The sequence below is a fragment of the Phyllostomus discolor genome, chromosome 1, assembly GCF_004126475.2.
Source record: "Phyllostomus discolor isolate MPI-MPIP mPhyDis1 chromosome 1, mPhyDis1.pri.v3, whole genome shotgun sequence".
Taxonomy (NCBI): domain Eukaryota; kingdom Metazoa; phylum Chordata; class Mammalia; order Chiroptera; family Phyllostomidae; genus Phyllostomus; species Phyllostomus discolor.
Window position 1 is genome coordinate 24,946,328 of NC_040903.2, and position 14,552 is coordinate 24,960,879.

A 14,552-nucleotide genomic window follows, 5' to 3' on the forward strand; every position below is an offset into this window, starting at 1 on the left:
GAAAATCATTTTTCTGATAAGAGGCTTGTATCTTAAATATATGAACAATTCAATAAGAAGACAAATATCATAAATAATAGATGAAGGATCTGAATTTAATCTGGCTCATCAAGAAAAAGAGATCATAAAACAATTCTTACCCAATTCTGAACAAAACCACTACAGATCCTAGAGACAGTTGAAACATACAAAGATATTAAGAGCAATTTGGTGCCAACCAACTTGAACATTTAAACAATATGGGCCTATTCCTGGAACAACAAGCCAACTACTCTGATTAAAATCTGAATCCTTTTGTATCTATTGAGTTCTTAAAATTAGTGGATATTAATGCCTTTTGAATTCATAATTGAAAATCTTCCCTATTTGCAAAGAAAATCCCCCTACATTCCTGTAGAACTGTAGGAAGAAATAATACTCTTTCAGAGAATAGCTAAAAAGGGACTACTTCCCAGTTTATTTTTTCAAACTATAAGAGAACATTTATTTAGAAAGTCACAGAGGTGGGAGAAGTGAGCTGCAGGAGAAGTGGACTCAGGAAACAAGGGCCAGAAGCAAAAGAAGGGGCCTCGGAGCTTAGGGAGAGAAGGGCCAGGGTGACTACCCTGGGGGCAAGCAGGAGGGCACAGAAAAGATGCCCCTGAGAGGGAGAACACCCCACCCTCCACAGTCGGGTTTATAACCTGGATATCAAAGCTGGAAACGGACATTAAAGGAGGGGAAATTATGGACCAGTATCCCTCATGAGCAGGCTGTAAAAAATGCATACTAGGGACCTGAAATATTGTAAATAGGACATTAGTAAACTTAATTTAGTGATATAAAAGAATAATAATATAAGTAAGCTGGGCTTGTTCTAGGAATATAAAGTTTTAACTCTTAAAAATCAATTTATATAGTCACTGTATTAATGGAGAAAAATCATATTGCCTTAATAGATACAGAATAGAAATCTGATACAATTTAACATTTATTCATGATATATATGCAGCAAAAATCATAAAGTGAGCACTGCAGTGTATGAAGGAAGAGATGGTCTTTTCAGTAAATAGTGCTGGAAAAAAAATGAAACTGACTGTTATTTCACACCATGTACACAAATCCAGAATCCTCTAGAATTTATTAAAGGAGAAACACTTTATGACCTGGGGTTGGTGAAGATTTCTTAGAGTATGTAAAGCACTAACTATAAAAGTAAAGATTGATAAGTTGGACTATAATAAATTAAAAAGAAAACAACACTGTCCATTAAGGAAAAGCAAAGGTAAATCATAGAGAGGGAACATATCAACTGATGAAGAGTTTTTATCCACAGTATATAAGAAATTCTTAAAAAAAAAAAAAAGACAGGCAGACAACCCAGTATGGAAACATAACCTAGTCAAATGCCTTGACTAGGCATCTCCCAAAAGAGGACATTGAGGTGCCAAAAAAAAAGGTAAAAATATGCCACCTCATTAGTCATGAGGGCAATGCAATTAAAATCACGACCTACCACCAAACATCCACAAAATCATTAAAATAAAAAGACTGGTCATGACCTTTGGGGAGTATTCAAGCACTGGTGGGGCTGTAAATTTGTATAACTATTTTGGAAAACTAGTCACTGAAGTTGAGTGTATACCCTCTAATACTTAGAGATGTCAGGAAGTTGAATAAGAGGGATTCTGGCAAAGTGTACGCTGGAGAAATGGGATGAGAGTCAAGAAGCAAATGAGTTCAGAAGCTGACCAGGTATTGCTTTATTGCCTCTCAGCTCCAAACCCACCCATTGCCCTGCTTTGTGATACTGGAAGTGTACGCCATTTCTCCGTTGCCAGCTGACTCGCTATTAGTCTCTGCCATTGGCACGTGCTGGAGAGGCATTGCAAGACTCGAAGGGGAAGAAGAAAGGACTTTCCTTCCTCTTCCAGTGTTCATTTATCCTCATGGTGGCCATGCAGAGGTCCCAGCAGAGTTAGCCTTGTCCCCTTCTCAGATACCTCAATCTCAGCCTTGCAGCCCCCCGCCCACTCCCCTCCTCTGACTTGCTAAGGTCCTTTCCATTTTCCTAAAATGGAAAGCACGTTTTTGTCAGCCATGGTAGGTAGTGGCTCCTTGAGAACATTAGTTCTCAAGTAGTTGACCACCTTTGACCTAGTTAACAAGGGAGAGTGGGAACTACTGAGTAACCAAGCAAAGAGAGGAGGTTTCTCCTTTTAGAAGTATTCCAGATAATGGATGAAAAAGGGGTGATAGAATACAGTAGTCCCTTCTTAACAGTGGATACAATGGGTGCCTCAAACCACACATAATACTGAACCCTATGTATAGTGTGTTTTTCCTATATATTCATACCTATGATGAAGTTTAACTTGTAAACTAGGCACAGTAAAAGACTAACAACAGTAACTGATAATAGATCAGTTACGACAGCATACTATAATAAAGTTATATGGATGTGGTCTCCCTCTCTCAAAATACCGTATTGTATAGCACTCACCCTTCTTGAGATGAGATGCACGATGATGAAATAAAGTGAGGTGAATGATGCAGCATCGTGACACAGTATTGCTGTTGCCCTTCCGGCCATGTCAGAGAGGATCGTCTGATTCGGGTGGTCCTGAGTTATCGAGCCATGACGATGTCACTGGTTGGATGTCACGAGCAGCTAAAGTAGATGGTTGGGGAAATTTAATATTTTCAGACCATGGTTGACCACGGGTAACCAAAAGCATGGAAAACAATGCCATGGATAAGGGGGAACCACCATATGACTATTTTATAATCCCTTTTGCTGATACTACAAAGTCAACGTACTGGATAAATATGACACCATTTTTGAAGTAGTTCCCTCCACCTCAAAAGAAGTAAAGAAAAGAAAAAGGAGAATCAGTAATAGTCAGCAGTAGCTCTGACTACTAATTTATGGGAAGCACAAAATACAGGATCATGTAAAACTACACTCTAGGGAAGCAATTAGCAAAATCCAGACTGTGGGAAACTCTAGTGGTACAATTAATCAAGTTTCATTAAGAAATAAATGATAAGAAAAATGAAAAGGGAACATTTAGATAAAAGTAAATGTAAAATAAGACGTCAATTCAAACAAACTAGAAAACATTTTTGACATGTGTGACTGTGGGAAAATTTGAGCCACTATTGGATGCGATTATTTGATGATAATTAGGAATGATTTGAACATTTTTGTGGTTATGTTTTTTAAAGAGTTCTTATCTTTAGAGATCTATGGTGAAATAGTTCTAGAATCACAATATTTACGGGAGTGGGTGCAGATGCAGATGAAGGGAGACTGGGCACGAACGGTGCACTGTTGCAGCCCCATGACAAGTACTTGCGATTCGTTACATAGTATGGCTGTCTTGGTATGTGTTTGAACTTCCCCAATAAAAAGTTCAAATGGCAAAAACCAAAAAGGCCCATTGGATTAAAAATCATTTCAAAAGAGAGTAAGAAAAGGGAAAATTGATTAGGTCAGAGGAAGGAGTGGGTAGGGCAATTTCAGGAGTGACTGCACGGCAGGTGAGGGAAATGTGAACCATTGCAGGAGTGGAGGGGTGGCCTTGAGACAGGGGCACAGAGGGGGGTAACCTGAAGGCGAGCAGACTCCCCAACTAAATTTCAAGGTCCCTAAGGGACCTTACTTTGTGCCTCATAAATACTACCGATACCTGTTTTTTTTTTTTTTCTGGGAAGATGGAATATAAAAAGAGATTTAAAAAACGGGACAAGGAACTAACCATTACTGAGCTTAGCTTACCATGCTAAGCTTAACTGCTTCTTCTCCGTCTTCACCCCAGTTAGACGAAGTGGGCATTATTTTCCCATTTATGAATAAGGAAATGGGAGCTTCGAGAGGTGAAGCCACACAGCTAGTAAATAGTGGAGCTGGGAGTCAGATTTGGGTATTTCTGCTCCAAGCCATCTCCCTCCACCAGAGCACACTGCTTTAAGTGGAATGGAAAACTTAATTGTATTTTATGTAGAAGATATTTAAACTTCAAAATTACTCTCTCCCCTGGCTGGCGTAGCTCAGTGGATTGAGCATGGCTGGGAACCAAAGTGTCCAGGTTCGATTCCCAGCCAGGGTACATTCCTGGGTTGCAGGCCATAACCCCCAGCAACCGCACATTGATGTTTCTCTCTCTCTCTCTCTCTCTCTCCCTCCCTTCTCTCTCTAAAATAAATAAATAAAATCTAAAAAAAAAATTACTCTCTCAAGTGAAAACACTAAGAATTCATGTATTAACTTTGGGAGGTTATCAGAGAACTATATTGTCTTTTCTGAGTATACATTAAAATGATTTTTTTGTGATGATGAGCATTTAAAAATGAACAATGATAAATAGGCATATTTATATACTGCATTAGAACTTTTAATAATAGTTTACATGAATTTTCTGTATTTTTTCCTCCTAGATATTGAAATACTTCCCGAGACATTTCTTAACATTGAATCTAAAGATAACAGGTTGCAGAAAGTTAAAGTGATCCTGCTGCTCCCCCGTTGCTCAGGGCTCGGTATTAGTAATCCCGTAGAATTTATTTTAAATGAGCATGAAGGTACTTGTCTTGACTTTTAAATTCTAAATTATTGAACTGTATTGATAACTTAAAAACAAAAGGATTTAAAACCATTAAAATGACATATTATTATATCTGAGTAATGAATAGCTCCCATGTATACTATGTATAAAGTACTTTATATTTATTACTTCATTTAATCCTTAAGCCAATCCTGTGAGATATGAACAAGGGTGATATTCAAAATACTTAATAATTGGAATCATGTAGGCAATCAGAACTGTTGCTGGCCAGGGTGCTATTCTGGCATAGTACAGAGCCCAAGTTATGGACATTACAATTTATCAACATTTTATAGATGAAAAAGCTGAGACTCAGAAAGATTCATTCATTTTTATAAGGTCACACATCTGGTTAGCAGCAAGCTGGGATTCATATTTATAGCTGCCTGATTCTAGAACCTATAGTCTGAACACAATCCTAATTAAATCATAATCAGATTATTTAAAATGCAAAGTTTCCTTAACATGTATGTTTTATGATAGGAAAACCTCAGATTGAATATTAATTCTAAGAGTATTTTATTTGATTCTTCAATAAATTTCAAAATATGATTTAACATGACCATTTATTGGACACTTACATGTAAGGCACTGAGCTGAGCACCTTACTTGATTGCTTCATCAAATCCTCATAAGAACTCAAAGGAGTCGTTACTCTTATTGTCTCCATCTTACAAATACAGAATCTGAGGCTTTGAGTTTGAAGTCCCCTGAGTCACTTGACTGGTAAGTGTCAGTCGGATTCAAATACAACCTTTTCGACCCCAAGGCTGGCGCTTGGAATCATTCTCTTAATCATAGTACATTGCCCCACATTGACTGAAGCTGACTCTCACTCTAATCCCTTGTTTATATGGAAAGGCATAGATAAAATTAACTAGAGTATCAGACAAAGAAGACATTCCACAAATACTCAGAACATGGTGAGTAACAGCTTTCTCTTTCTAGCAAGGACAATTAAAAATGGAGAAAAAGAAATGACGGGAGAGAAACTAACATTATTGAGTTAAACAGTGTCCCAGTCAATATTGTAGGCAATGCTCATGCACTATCACTTCATACTCACAGTAACTTTTTGAGGGTAGTGTTATTTTATTATTTCTATTTTACAAATGGGAAAACCCCGAGACTCAGAGAAACTTAGCAAGTTGCCTAAGGTCATGTAGCTAGCAAGGAGGGAAGCTGGGATTTAAACTCAGCACCTTTTCTTTACTTTAAACTACCGTCTACCTGGACTTCCACTGTACCATGTGGAATTATGACCCAGTGTAGAAAATGTCTTTCCAGTGCGAGTTAAACAGAAGAAGAACCAACTCAGAGGGAGCATAGTAGGATGAGAACATTCTTATACTAACTTGGGAAATGACCAAAGACGAATTAGTAGACACTGAGAGATGCGAAGGAAGAGAGCTGTATGCCCTACCCGGGGCCATCTCGAAGTGGGGAGCAGAACTGAATAAGCCATGGGTAAAAATAAACTAGAAGCTGGGAGAACAGCCCAAAGGAATCTACAAATGATGGGAAAGGAAGAAAGTAAAAAGTTTCCCAGGAATTGGTAATGTTTTGAAGCAGCAGTATAAGCCAACGAGGGGTCTTTGGGAAACCTGGAATAAATGAGAGCTTTTACAGGAGGCTGCACTTTGAGGGAACAGCAGGCAGAGCAAGTAGGAGCTGCTGGCCTAAGGAGTGCGACTGGAACAGTAGCCGTACATTTAAGGGATGAATCCTAAGGATTATTTTACCAGACTTGGATACTAGGTGGAAGAGAACAATCATGCATTCATTTTAAAACACAGTATAACATTGAAAACTACTAGAGCCATTGAAGAATATATGAAGTTGGTCATTGCTAACAACTTAGAATTATTTTTAAATGGGATGGAAAAAGTAACTGATATGGTTTAAGAGTATAATAATGGATAGATAGTCCTTTGAGAAAGGGATAGGTAATTTTACAAATAGAGATAGAAGAATGTGAAGTGTAAAAAAAACAAAATTGAAAAGAAATGGAGATTAATTAACCTTCAGTGATCTTCCTGGAATGGGGAAGAGTCAAGTATGTGGTGAAAATGATTGGCTCTTACAGTCTAGGGGAGTTACTGAGAGGAGAGTAACACAGGGATTAGAAATCTGGGCTCTGTGGTCTGATTTTGTAGCCACCATTTGGGCTCTACACTAGCAGCTGTGTGATCTTACACTAGTACCTTCATGACCTTAGACAAATCGTTTCATGTATGTTTAAACAGTTTTCTCAATGTTAGGAGGATTTTTGAATAAAATAATCTCTATAAAGTAACATTCAATAGGTCTTTGTTAACAATATCAAGAAATATGTAAAAACCAGTTTCAGAAATTAAAGTGTTACTGCTAGAGTTTCTTGATCTATTATGAAGACATACATTTGCTACTCTTAATTTTTTTCTTCCAAAATTTCTTTTGGTAAACTTTATTTTTAAAGTTGTATTCTTCTGAGTTCTTCTCATACTCAGTCTCGAGCTGACTGCATTCTTTTTTTCTATACCTAATATGACTTACTGGCTATGTTCAAGGAGATTATAATAAGAGCTTGGAGAAAAAAAGAAGTATGAAACAAAATTACCTTTGTCAATTAGTTTTTAATATTTAAGTCAGCAAAAAATATTTAAGTCATTTTTAAATTGCTAAAGTGTTTTATTTTATATTTATTTGTAATTACATTTATTGGGATAATATTGGTTAACAGGATCAAAAGGTTTCGAGTGCACATTTCTACGATAGCATACATTTTTGTAATACTATCTTTTTAGTTTTGATATTTTCCATGAAAACTCTGTTAATAGGGAAAATGATCAAAATGTTTAATAATGTGATAATAGCAATTATGGAAAACATCTAATGGTGATTTAAGGTATTTATTTGCTTTTAGATACAGATTTACTTAAAGATTTCTCTCAAGGAGGCACATCAGAAGATAAACTTAATGTTCTTGCCCAACAGCAATATAAACAGCTAACACATGCAATGAAATGTAAGTTCAATCTTAAAATGTGTTGTAAATCTTAGAAACATTAATATATTATTTCTCCATTATAGGCAGGCAATGAGGTATGAACTATAAGTGAATTTCCTAGAACACTCAGTCTTAGCACCTTTAAGTAACAGAATATTTATTTTTAACAATTTAAGTCCTTTAAAAATATATAATCCTTTATTATCATTTTTAACAGAGGCCAGCAGGCATGATTAACAGTTTCTTAATGCTGAAGTGAAATAATTATGACATCCATTGTTGTACAGTGTCACCTTCTCTATCTCTTTTCTTGGGCCTACTGGATGTGATTTGTCTGTCGTCACTGTGCCTGCCCCTCCCAACTCTTCAACTCTCATTTCTCTTAGAGCTAGATAGAGAATAGAGAGATGCAAGTCTGCGTAATAAGGCTCCCTAGGTATTTATTTATACTGTTGCTTCAATCACTGCATGTAGATTTGAGTCCCATTTAGATTCTGAGTATACATGGATGTGGAAATCTAAAAGTCTCTGAGAAATGATATACATTTTTATTAATTAAGCACATGTTTGTCAAATGCCTACTCTAAGTCAGGCATTAAGCTAACTGTTGGCATATAAGCGTGAACAAATCCTGCCCTTCAAAGGCTCAAAGGCAGCCCTGGCTGGCGTAGCTCAGTGGATTGAGCGTGGGCTGCGAACCAAAGCATCACAGATTCGATTCCCAGTCAGGGCACATGCCTGGGTTGCAGGCCATGGCCTCCAGCAACCACACATTTATGTTTCTCTCTCTCTTTCTCCCTCCCTTCCCTCTCTAAAAATAAATAAATAAAATCTTTAAAAAAAAAAGGCTTAAAGGTAAGTATAGGTATTAAGAACAGAAAGAGTTCGCTCACCTGGCACAAGCAGAGCCAAACACTAGACACCGAGAACTCCGAGAACTGCAGTGGAGAAATATTGGCTACTCTACTGATAAATGGCCCCATCTGGGAGGATAGGAAGTTAATGCTCAACAGCCCAAATTCCTTGATGATATACAGGTGACATATGGGGCAAAGTCTCAAGACCCTGTGGGTTCTGGGTCATGTTGGGAGCTGGCTGATTGGAGGTGATATAAGGGTAGAGAATAATTTCTTCAGGTCTTGAGGACAACTCTGAGGTCTTTTCTGGTGTCCTGTGTCTGATTTCATGGGAAAGTAGGGGGCCCTTCTACCCTACGGCTCAGGAGCTGCAACATCACTTAGGCCAGGAAATTACGTCTAGCCTGCCAGAGGTCCAACTGTGAGCCCGTCAGTCAGGACCCGGCTGCTGGCTCTGCAGGGGAAAGCCTAGGTCTCTAAGGGGTGTATGTGCAGCAAGAAGGATATGATTTCTAGAACCAGGATTTAAAACTACGTTTAATCAAAGTTTTAAGGACCCTCTCTTTCATAGGGTATTGATAATTTAGTACATAAAGATAAAGCATACATGAGGTAGATATAAAGCAAAATATAAAGCACAGAAAAGGTCCACCTTTTCGATGCCACTAACAAACATTAACTTAAACCTGATAATTTTGTATATGATCTATGAAGTAAGTTGGCTGGAAGATTAGCAAGTCAGTAAATAATTTTTCAATGCTTTCTCTGACTACTCTGTTTAAAATTACAGTATCATCTCTTGAAACTAGACATCCTCTGTTCCTGCTTTGTTTTTCTTTATAGCATTTATCAACTCCTAACAACACTATATAATTTTCCTATTTATCTGTGTCTTATCATGTCAACAAAACATAGAAAGTAAGCTCCCTAGTAACAGGGATTTTTGTCTGTGTATCTCAAATGGCTAGAATAGTGCCTACCACATAGTAGGTGCTTGATAAATGTAAATGAAAGAGTTGCAGGTAGTAGCATTAGTTCATTTTAAAAGCAAAAAAATCTGAGAGTTTAAGTCATTTTCCCAGGTACATACAGCAGTAAGTAACGGAACTGAGATTCACATCTGTGTCTGTTTCTAGAGTCCTTTTAACTAGTTATGTGATATGGCTTGCGGGAGAATGGCTGGGAGTAATAGCTCTTGGTAACCTGCAGTATTTACTCTTTTGGTTTGGAACTAGGTTGTTCACATCGATTCAGTTTCCACACAGTCCAGTTAGAGTCACTTGACTTACTGGCCGCAGACTACACAGTGGGTATGTGCTGTGGAGGGCAGCCCTGCGAACATCTGCGGGAATCATTGCCTGCAAAGCTATGCAGTGCCGTACAAACAGACACCTGGAAACAGCACATTTCTGTAAAATTGTTAATGGGGCATTATGTTAATTACATCTTCTTTGAATACAGTTGCTAAAGCTCAAGCAGTCGTTTACTGCACATGCTCAGTTTACCTGGAGGAGAACGAAGCTGTCGTTAAGAAGGCACTGGAACTTCAAGACCTGGGGACTAAAGTACAACCTTATAGGTGAGAAAGGGCAGGATTCTTCTCAACAACTCAACCAAATATTTTCGAAAGTGAAAACATGATTTTCTAAGTTTTATGAAGACATTCCATTTCCTTTTTGTTAGACTTGACTATTCCCAAATAGCCCATCTTCCTAAAACTCTTTACAGTGGCTTGCTAGGAGCACTCTCTTGTATACTAGACTCCTGTTGTTACTGTTAAAAAGCGAAAGCCATTACGGCTTGACTTGATTGGTTTTCTGGGAAAACTGAGTCTAAACGTTACATCCTGAGATTAGATACATCCATGCCTCAGTAGAAGAAAAAATAAGTATATAAAATAACCCGAGAAACTAGAAAGAAAATTGGGGTGTTTGTAATGTGAAAACATGCATTCCTGGTAGCCTTTGGCCCCCACAAGGACTAAGGGGAAAGCGGCCTCATAACTACAGCAGCTTCCTGGTGAGAGGCTGCCGTTGCACTAGGCAGAGGGAGGGAAGCCAGTGATACTGCAGCTGACTGCGGACGCCGGGGTGAGGAGTAGATCCAAGAGTCCGTGACACCGGTTAGTCCCTCAAGACTGGGACAATCAATAAGGCATTTAAAACCGTTTCCCACTTTTTACTTATTGCTCAGGTTTTCGAACTTTTCCTTTTGATTCTTATAGGAGGTTCTTAATATACATATGTTGACTTCCTTCTTTTTAACAGGGATATTTTTCCTTTGCCCATTCCCAAGTGGACATGTTAATCACATCTGTATTTCCCTTCTTGTTTTACTTCCTTATTTAGTAACTCCTGTTGGTGGCTAACATTCAACCTTATGTTCTGAGTGATTCTCAACATAGCGTTAGCTAAATTACCATCTAGTGGCAAGATAACTATTGCAGGTATATAATCAAATTCATCAGTGCGGATGGTTCTTCATTTGGCAGGAATAAGGTTTCTAAGAACCTTATAATATGGCAAAAAATGGAGGAACATCTGCATTTTATTTCACTAGGTTTTACTTTAGGTAAGCAATTATTAATCTATAATATGATATAAAATACCACAAATGATATTTAAGGGCACTTTATAAAGACAGAATAATCTAGGATTTGGGCTCAAATAAAAAGTATATATTCACGAGGTTTATAATTACTTGTTGGGGATACTATCAAAGAATTGCTTAGGGAAGTACACTACATAGCTTCTAAAAATTATTTCTTAATTCCCAAAGTAGCAGACTTTAGAGTTGAAAGCAGTATTATATACCATCTAATCTGATCACTTGTGGCTAACTTTTAATATCCCAGAAAGTCACCTCATTTTGGACTTGGGCATCATCATACTTTATCAGTGGAACTGTTTTTGCTTGCCCCTGTTGTAAAAACTTTGGTTTTATTTCATTACAGAAATGCTAACTTAAAAAGAGTAAGTTTTTCCACATCCTACTGAACCATTCTTAACAGTTTGAGAAGGTTGTGCACACTTTAAGTTTTCACTGGTTTTGTCAAACTTCCCACCAAAATATATACTTTTATAAATTTATTTCCCCACAGCTTCACAAATGCTAGGTTTTATCAGACTTTAAATCCTCACCAGTCCGAGGCACGAAAGGATGAGATCTCACTGTGATTAAACTTTCACTTCTCTGTTAGCGAGTCTGGGCACAGTTGCCGTTTCCTGACTGGGCGGTGTGCTGTGGGGCAGATAAGAGTGAGGGTGCTAGAGCAGTAGACTTCAAACACTTTTGTAATGTTTGAAGAAACAATTTTTCAAATACTCCCCACACACTTTAAAATAACTGTGTAACTTCTTTTTTTATGTTTTAAAGTTGATACCTAATATTCATCATAAGTTTAAATAGTTGTTAAATATATTATTTTTGCAATGTTATGTTACACATGTGATTAAATATATTTGTTAATCTTTGTATCTGCAAATTTATCTTATTCGATTTATGGAAAAATGATGATTTTGTTACCTATTTTACAAACCCTAGTTCTCATTGCATAAACCAGATTGACCCTGTCAGAAAAAGTGTGAGTTTTTAAAATTCAAATAGACATGTTAATATGCCCCCACGAGTTACTTCTAGGTTTCATCTAAGGCAGACATGTAGAAAAGAGGAGGTGGGCAGAGGGGAGGAAGAAAGGGAGAGAGGGAGGGCAGAAAGGAAGGAAGTTCAAGAACAGAGCTTTTTCAGTGTTTAGTATCCTCTTAAAGGCTTCTGACCTAAACTCCGCTTTGACTTTGGAGAAGAGAGCCACACTCTTGAGTCGAAGTGTCCTGGGGATACTACCACCCAGGACAATGTGCTGTGACGAGGTAGGTGCCTCTTTTCGTGCAGCAGGAGAGGGTGTTGTGAAAGGAGAGGGAGCAAAGGTGGCCGTGGCCTCCAGACCATACTCGCCTCACTGGGCCTTTGAGGGACTGAATGAATGTCTCACCGCCTGAACAGTGCCTGGCGCATAACAGCTGTTCAATGAATGTAGCCTGTTTGTGTTCTTCACACTTTCTCAGCAGTGCCGTGCCTCTTTTTTCTATGTCTGTCATTGTATATTAGGGCTATTAGCTGTTTCATATGAACCATGGGTATTTTTAAATAAAAATTTTAATTAAAAATTGCTTTATATAGAAATCTCAAATTTCTGTTTGGACAGTTGCATCAGTCTTTCCTTATGGCTTGTGTTATACTGATCCTCAGTTTATATATTTTTTACAAGTTTTCCTTTCATATTTTTATATTTAAATAATTGATCTATCTGCTGTTTATTTTGGTAAAGGAGTAAAGTACGAATCATGCTTATCTCCCCTCCCCGCCAACCTTCACTCCTCCCCCCACGATTTAAACTGTCACTGTTATTATATGTTATAATCCCCTCTATATGATAGTTATGTAAGTCTGTAATTATATCCCACTCTGATTGATGTTGGCTATTTCTATAATAATATAACAATGTTTTAATTATAATTTTAAATGGTTTTCTTCTCAAATTTTATTTTTTAAATTGCCAAAACCCCTACCTATATTTGTGTATCTAATAAAACAACCCAAAGCTGCATAATGAGGTTAATAATCTTCTTCCTATATCTCTCCACCTCCAAATCCCAAAATGTCCAGCAGCTGGAACGGGGTCCTGACGGTCCCTTGATGAGCAGGTGTAACCCTTTGCTCCTTCTCTTATGTGAAGGCCCTGGAGGGGGCACGGAGGAGAGCAGGGGCCACTAGAGGGCACCAGAGTAACGATATTTTTACTGCTGGTACAGCCGAGCCAGTGTGGACCAGTCGGATGTCAGCCCCGTGGGTGTGTGTGCAGGCATACCTCAGAGACACTGTGGATTCGGTTCCAGAGCACCGCAATAAAGCGAGTCGAAATCTTTTCACTGGTGGAGGGTGTTGCTTTCAGTTTGTAAATAACGCAACATCTGTGGGGCACAATAAAACGAGGTGTGCCTTTACATATTGTTACAGATAATATATACACTAAATATATGGAACACTTCCTAATTTAATAATTTTTTATTGCATTTATTTGGATAACCTGGTTAATAAAATTATACAACCCCCCTCATCCGTACACTGTACTGTGTGTTCACTACCCCAAGTCAAGTCTCCGTCTAACACCATTCATCCCCCTTTACGCTCTCCTGCCTGCTCCCAACCCCCCCTTTCCCTCTGGTAATCACCATGCTGTTGTCTGTCTGTGCTATTTTAATAACTTTTAAAAATTGAAATATAATCCACAAACCATAATTCATCAAAGTGTACAATTCAGGGCTTTTTAGTGTATTCAGAAGTTGTGCAGCCATCAGCACTAATTCCAGAACATTTTAATCACCCCACCAAACAGAAACTTAGTACCCAACAGAGAGTCACTTCCCATTCCCCTCTTCCCCTAGCTCTTGTCAACCACTAATCTACTTTCTGTCTCTACGAACCTGTCTATTCAAGACATTTCATTTAAATTAAATTATGCAATGTCCTAATATCATCAACTCAAAAAATTACCAAATGTCATCATTGAAGTCAGGTGTGAGACTCTGGGTATGAACTTATTTTACTATTTAAAGAAATGGGCTATAAACTGTGGTGTGGAAATCATTTTGTTATGTAGGGGCAGGTTCTGTAAGATAACTTGACCAGTCATAATTATGGATTACTACTACCATTAAGAGAAAGCATATATGGCCCTGGCTGGCATGGCTCAGTGGATTGAGTGCCAGCCTGTGAACCAAAGCGTCGCCAGTTCAATTCCCAGTCAGGGCACATGCCTAGGTTGTGGGCCAGGTCCCCAGTTGGGGGTGCATGAGAGGCAACCACATGTTGATGTTTCTCTCCCTGTTTCTCCCTCCATTCCCCTCTCTCTAAAAATAAATAAATAAAATATTTAAAAAAGAGCATATGTGTAATGAAAATGTATCATAGTCTATCAAATAAATATTTATTGAATACCTACTATGTACTAGATACTCTTCTAGGTGCTAGGAATATATCGGTGAATTAAAACGGACAAATCCCTGCTTTCATATTTGCATTGTGGAGCTATGTTCCAAATTGGTAAGAAACAATTATCTT

The 14,552-nt window shown here is 38.0% G+C and overlaps 1 protein-coding gene across 3 annotated transcripts in view; it reads left to right on the forward strand.

The window, feature by feature from the left end:
- The window catches only part of NSUN7 (NOP2/Sun RNA methyltransferase family member 7), a 34,679-nt gene that overhangs the window by 14,878 nt on the left and 5,249 nt on the right, over positions 1 to 14,552 (forward strand). For all 3 annotated transcript variants that reach the window (XM_036020020.1, XM_028506083.2, XM_036020024.1), the window contains exons 8-10: positions 4,420 to 4,563; positions 7,492 to 7,593; positions 9,894 to 10,011. In XM_036020020.1, coding sequence (XP_035875913.1) covers positions 4,420 to 4,563; positions 7,492 to 7,593; positions 9,894 to 10,011 — 364 coding nt within the window. The remainder of the gene's footprint in view (positions 1 to 4,419; positions 4,564 to 7,491; positions 7,594 to 9,893; positions 10,012 to 14,552) is intronic.